General features: G+C 32.9%; 1 protein-coding gene across 1 annotated transcript; it reads left to right on the top strand.

Moving 5' to 3' along the window:
- The first annotated feature begins 1,727 nt into the window (after positions 1–1,727).
- LOC127739682 (F-box/kelch-repeat protein At3g06240-like) lies at positions 1,728–2,985 on the top strand. Its single transcript, XM_052260863.1, has one exon. The coding sequence runs from the start codon at positions 1,769–1,771 to the stop codon at positions 2,891–2,893; it is 1,125 nt and encodes a 374-aa protein (XP_052116823.1). The 5' UTR covers positions 1,728–1,768; the 3' UTR covers positions 2,894–2,985.
- Positions 2,986–6,467: the final 3,482 nt, after the last annotated feature.

Below are 6,467 nucleotides of genomic sequence, written 5' to 3'. Positions count from 1 at the left end.
TTGGTCCTGATTACTATTTGGCTTGGACGTCCAAAAAGTTGCTAAGCCTGGAATAAACAAAATTATTATGAGAATGTTTGATACAGATTTCAACATATGAATTAAGTCTTTCAAAATTAGCATACTTTGAGATTGCCTGAGATATTTTTTGTGACATGTGAAGGAAAATCTTTAATTTGAGTGTCATCAGGGGGAGGATTAGAATTTTGCAAGCTACCAGGTGTAGATATATCAGCATGTATTTTCAATGAAACCAAAAAAGATAATGAATTTATTTGAGGGTAATGTCACCAATTATAGGTTAGATAGGTCCCCAAACATTAGGTTATCAGACAAATAGGTCCCTATAGAAGCATAATCATCAGGCAGATAGGTCCCCTCGAACAGGTCAGATAGGTCTCCCATTTAAAACATAGCCGTTTCGCAATTTTGCCTTCCATGGTGGGGACGAATTTATCCTCCACAAAACGACGTCGTTCGCCTTATGATCCAATACGACGTCGTTTTGTCCAACTTGGATGAAGACCAAATTGTCCTGGAGGTGACACGTGACAGTTAACCTGACACGTCAGCCCGTTAACTTACACGTAGGACGTCCTGACCGGGTCAAACTGTCATGGGAACGTATTTGGTGTATAACTAAAAACGTTAGTGACAAAATTTTAGTTAAATTTTGTTGGGGACAAATCTGTTCGACGGTGAGTTTCTTGGGGACCTATTTGAGATATTACTCTATTTATATTTTGTAGGGTTTTAAACCTCCACAAAATTCTTTTCAACAATATAACCAATTACTACTACTAAAACTAGTCCACTACCTTCTTCATCCTCATTATTATCACTCCTACCTTTATTATTTTTATTACTTTATCATCGTCATTATCTCCTCTACCGTCATCATCACTAATACAAATATTATCAACATCAAAGTTTTCTTCTTTTATTTCTTATTCAATGTTATTTTTTTTCCTTTAAAAAGTATTTGTACTATAATTACTTTTTTTGTGGCATCATTTTCATCAATGGTTTTTCTTCACTTAATCACCATTGATGAAAGAATTTTTCAAAAACAAACTTATTAATAGTTTGTGGCGCCACATAATACAAATAAAAGCCCCACAAATCTAATTTTTAAGGGTGCACGCAGATCGAATCGAATATGCCTGAAAATTCGATCCGATCCGCACAATTCCCATCAGATCAGATCGGATATGATATCTGTGTTTTTTTAGTGTTGGATTCGATCCGATCTACAAATGTGTTGATCGGATCGGATATCAGATATATCCGCAAAATTTAACATTCTCTTTTTTAATTATATTTCTATGTAAAAAATTCAATAAAAATATTTCTTTCACATTTTAAAACTTATTTATTTTTAAAATATTTTTAATTAAACTTTTCTTAAATAACAATTTTCGGATCAAATGTGGATATTTACTGCGGATCTGCGCATACGATTCGATCCATGAACACCCTTACTAATTTTTGTTATTATTTAATAGATTTTTTAACAAAAAAATCATATTGTCCCAAAATAAAAATGTTGAAAGTCAAAATATCTTTTTTTTAAGACAAAAATCGATTTGTCCTTCCTGAAAATAAACAAGGACCGAATTGAATATTTTTTTATTATTATTACCCATAAATTTACAAAATAACAATTTGGGGTTTAATACTCTCTGCTTTCTAAGTTTATCAAATAATCCCTTGTGTTCAGGAGCAGATTCAAATCCCCTTTTGTACCACCATCGCAGAAACCCGAAACATGGAGGAGAAGAAGCAGAAGAGCATCAACGAAATCCTCCCTGTAGAGCTGATTCAGAGAATCTTACTGAGGATTCCGGACAAACATCTCGGCCGTCTCAAGTGCGTTTCGAAGCTTTGGTACTCTCTCATTTCCGATCCACACTTTGCCGAATCGCATCTTCACCTCTCTCTCGCACCCACTCATGCGTGCCTAAAATACTCCACGGAAGCTTACATTGTTCACCTAGAAGAACTATTTAATGGCGACATTTACGAACTGAAAGAGGTATCTTTTCCTTTCAAGAAGAAGCCACCTCCTGGGTTTGGTGTCGTGGGGTCCTGCAGAGGGTTTGTTCTCTTTTGCCGACGGCCACATCTTTTTGTAGTATGGAACCCACTCACTGGATTCAGCAAAAGAATATCTTGCTCTTGTATCGTTCATCGTAGTAAGCGGAGGTCCGTTAAGTTTCCTGGTGATTCGAATCTGTATGGATTTGGTCATGACGCGTCACGGGATGATTACTTAGTTGTTGTAGGTTGGTTAGATGGTGGCAACTGCCAACACTTATATTGCTTGTCCTTGACAACCAATTCATGGATTAATATTGATGTTGCACTCCTCAAACCATTGGGTAGTATATGGTGCCGATCTCGTGGGTTGTTCTTGAATGGCTCTATTCATTGGTTGTTTTCCTCTCTTGAAGGTGAAGGTCTTCTTATATTTGATTTGAAGGAAAGAAGCTTTTCAAAAATATATTTGCCTGAACAACCCATAACGCGTCGTAATCACAGATTTGTCATACTAGGAGGGTGCCTAGCCTTCTATTCTCATGACTATTTTGAACATATAACAGACATATGGGTGATGAAAGAATACAAAGTGCAGTCATCTTGGACTTTGTATGCGATTCCTGGTTTAAAGTTTGATCCTCTATGCTTATCCAATGGTAGTGACATTATTGGAGTAGATCCTTTTCCGGCATCTATTCCGGTTGGATCATTAAAGCTTGTCAAATATAATATCAGAGAAGAGCTGCTCCAACATTTTACATATCCTTCTCGTCTTCGACACCATGCTTACTACTATGGAAGTTGCACTTATACAGAGAGTCTCTTGGTGCTCCCTAGTAATAGTTTTGGCTGATGTTAGCTTTGGCAACGCCACAAATATGTTTTAGCTGATGTGTATCCTTATAATGTTAGGCACATCACAATGAAATTAAACTCATCAGATTTATCTTATTGTCATACAAGTAATCAATATGTGACTGATAAAACCTGTTAGTCAAAAAAGCATTGGTAATTAACCAAGAATTGGTGTAGGGGCTGAGGTGCTTACTTGAAATGGGTGTTACAAATGCATTGAATTATCTTAAAATTCTACTTTTTTCACAAACATAATCAACAGAACTCATGATATCCGTTTAACCTTGCTTATGCTTATGACTTGGTGATGACAAAATGCTAAATGAATCATTCATGTTGAAAAGCTTTTAGGATGCATACAACTTGATGCCATGAATTATTCATCGACCACCGGACCTACAAATACAAGTAAAAAGGCTTTAGATTGGGAGGTGCTTGGATGAAATGTATAAGCAAATTTTTTCTTATATAGAATACATCAAACACATTATCAACAAAATATCACCCTTTGATATTAAATTTTACATGTGAGCTCCATTTTAAATTGTCAATTTTTATGTATTCTCTACAATATTGGTTTTTAAATGTAATAACTTTATTATGCGTTAAGAGTGTGCAATGAGGGATTGAGTATTGTGTATTTACTGTTTATGACTTAATTATCTGTACATAAAGTATAAAAAATTGACTGTCTTGATTACATAGGCTTTTACATATTTTAGAATTGTGTTACAAATTTTACATTGTAAACTATGTTGTGGACACTAATACTAGTTGTGTCTGTGTTTCTTTCCTCTGTTTTTCCTAGCCCTCCTATCTAAGTATCATAACAAAAAATACTAAATAACTTGCTAGCTCCTGTTTTCTTTTCATTTGGTTGTTTAATAGCTAAAGATGATGTAATGAATGCTTTAATGTTACGGAACAAACATATTCAGTCTACTGCCTCAGCATTTCCTTTTGGGATTTATAGTTAGATTAAGCATCAAGTAAACTTGGCTATGCAAAGCTTAAGATGTTTTATTTTGTCAACTACATCTACAAAATATACACTTTTCTTGGTAATCTTACTTGCTGTTAGCGCGGTTGGTTTTAGGTAGTTGTCTAGTAAATTATGCCAAACCCAGACAGAAAAAATTACAGATGATGAGAACTGTTATATATTGGTATATCACACAAAAATTAATGCTTAATCACCTTGTATGCCACACCACAAATATTTGTAATGTAATATAGCTTCTTAAGGTAATTTTTTGCATACAAAATGCAGGAAAACACAAGACAACTTAAAAAATGAGAAAATAAATCTATCGTTGTTTAGAAATTAATTACAAAATTATTTATTCAAATTTTTTTTATTTGATAAATTTATTATAGTATAAACATTTTGATGTTAATTGCAAGACATTTTGTAGAAGATAAAAGTAGAAAATATTGAATAAATAATTAGAATGTGAAAGTGAAAAATATTTTGAATAAAAAGGTTTAAAAGAGTGATATATTAATGAACTAAAAGGAATTTTGAATTAATTTTGTTGAAACTTCGGTTGAAGTATTTTTAAAGTTTAAATAGGATAAATAACATAAACAAACTAAATAACCTCTAATATTACAATAATGTCCTGAAGCAAAATAGTTTACATGCATGTCCTGAACGATTTGATTTACATTTTTTAGTAATAAATCGAATCAATTGGATTCGATTTACTATAAATGTGTTGGTCAGTAGTTGATTCGGGTGGGTTTCGTGGAAAATAGATTAAGTGAAAAATAATAGTTAAGGTGAGAGATTAGGAGTAAGTAAACTTGTGAGGAAGACATTTTTAATGGCAAATAAACAATACAAGAACTAATAGTGAGGAAAAGAGGTGGAGAACAAGTGTTGAGACCTCCACTAATATCACAAGAGGATGAATGAGCTTTGTTTAAAGTGGACAGGAATAGTCTACAGAGAAGAGAAGCTCTCAGAAGAGGATGAAGGTGAAGCTGAAAGTAAAGGATGAAAAGGGTTTCAAGGTCTGTGAAGAAGAAGATGATCAAGGTGAAAGTGAAAAGTGAGGATGAAGGATGAAGGATGAAGGATGAAGGATGAAGGATGCTTTACAGAGGTGGCTTGAGGTCCTTCTTATAGTGTAAAACCATGATGAAGAGGGCACCCCTTGGCCAATGGTTTTAGTCTGACATTTGGTTTACTGCTCTTTCCAAAATATCTTTAGGTATTTGGGATCATCTCAAGTCGTGTCAACTGAAAAAGGTAGGAAGTTGATTCCCACACGTTAAACTAAAGCTCCTGACATGTGACATTAGTGAAGGGACATCTAGTTTGGTTTTCTTTCAACTAGATGACACCTTTACACTCCAAACCCAACCAATCCACTTCCACCAATATAGTTTCCACTGAAAAAAAATTCAACTCCTTAAGGTATTATTTTGGGTTCCATCCTTTTAGCTAAATACCTTTAAGAGGAATTTAACTCTTTTTTGACCAAGTTTGTAGGTCATTATAAAAATAATTATGTACAAAAAAAGTTTATATTTTTAGTACACAATCAGTAGTAAATTGAATCAACTTAAAAATTATAAATCAAATCTAATTGATTCAATTTATATACAATCATTCAAGACATAATACAAGCTATTTTGTTTTAGGACATTGGTATAATATTGGAGGCCATTTAATTTATTTATGTTATTTACCCTTTAAATTTCTTAGAAAAACTAAACTTTCTATTTTCTCCTCCTTAAGTGTGGGACAGACATTTCTTTCTTTTATACATCTTGGTACATGACCCTCTTGTTAGGAGAATTTTATATTGATTCATTTACTCAATTATCTTGTTGGCTAGCTTAAGATATAGGATTCAAATCAATCATAGCATGAAAAGAGTTGCATATTCTAATGCAAGAGTCGTGCATTTTATTTGTGGGTTTAAGAGTTATATATGAGATAGTGAATTCAGAAATGTTACAGAAAAACAACATTTCAGTATATGAAGATTGAACATTGAAGAGGTAAAATTGGCCCTGCCTTTGACAGAAAACTTCAAAGAACCTGATGCATATATATCTCACCTTGCTTATATATATCACTCACTGTTGAGAAAATGCATGTTCAAGAGTTGTCCCCTTTAATTTTGTCTTGTCTTGCATGAAGAAACTGTCGTTTTTGCTTATGACTTTTCAATTCAAAGTACTCAAATCTTCTTAAATCAGTTTGATATTTATTTTTCTTTTTGACTTTTCTTTTCTAAGTACTATTTTATCTTCAATGGTTATCAAATCTAACTTTATTATTTTATACACTTACAAAAAAAATGCTTTACCATTTTATACAACTACAAATTAAATCCAAAAATACTATATATAATTTTTTTTTAAAAATAAATTAAACTTTTTTTATTAATTTAAAAAAATTACATTTTGTTTTTCAATAGCCAATCCAAAACTGACCCTTCCCTCCCCTTATTTTTTATGTTTTCAAAGCAATTTCAAGTCCCTATATGAATTGCGAAAATCTTTTTCGCAGCAATCCAAGCATGGATAAGAAGCAGCAGCAGGGAACAAATCAAAAG

The sequence above is a fragment of the Arachis duranensis genome, chromosome 4 (genome assembly GCF_000817695.3).
Source record: "Arachis duranensis cultivar V14167 chromosome 4, aradu.V14167.gnm2.J7QH, whole genome shotgun sequence".
Lineage (NCBI taxonomy): Eukaryota > Viridiplantae > Streptophyta > Magnoliopsida > Fabales > Fabaceae > Arachis > Arachis duranensis.
This window is presented reverse-complemented; position numbering and strand designations above follow the sequence as displayed.

Excerpts from the sequence above, each read along its gene's own strand:
- LOC127739682 (XM_052260863.1), top strand. The coding sequence starts at position 1,769 with ATGGAGGAGAAGAAGCAGAAGAGCATCAACGAAATCCTCCCTGTAGAG.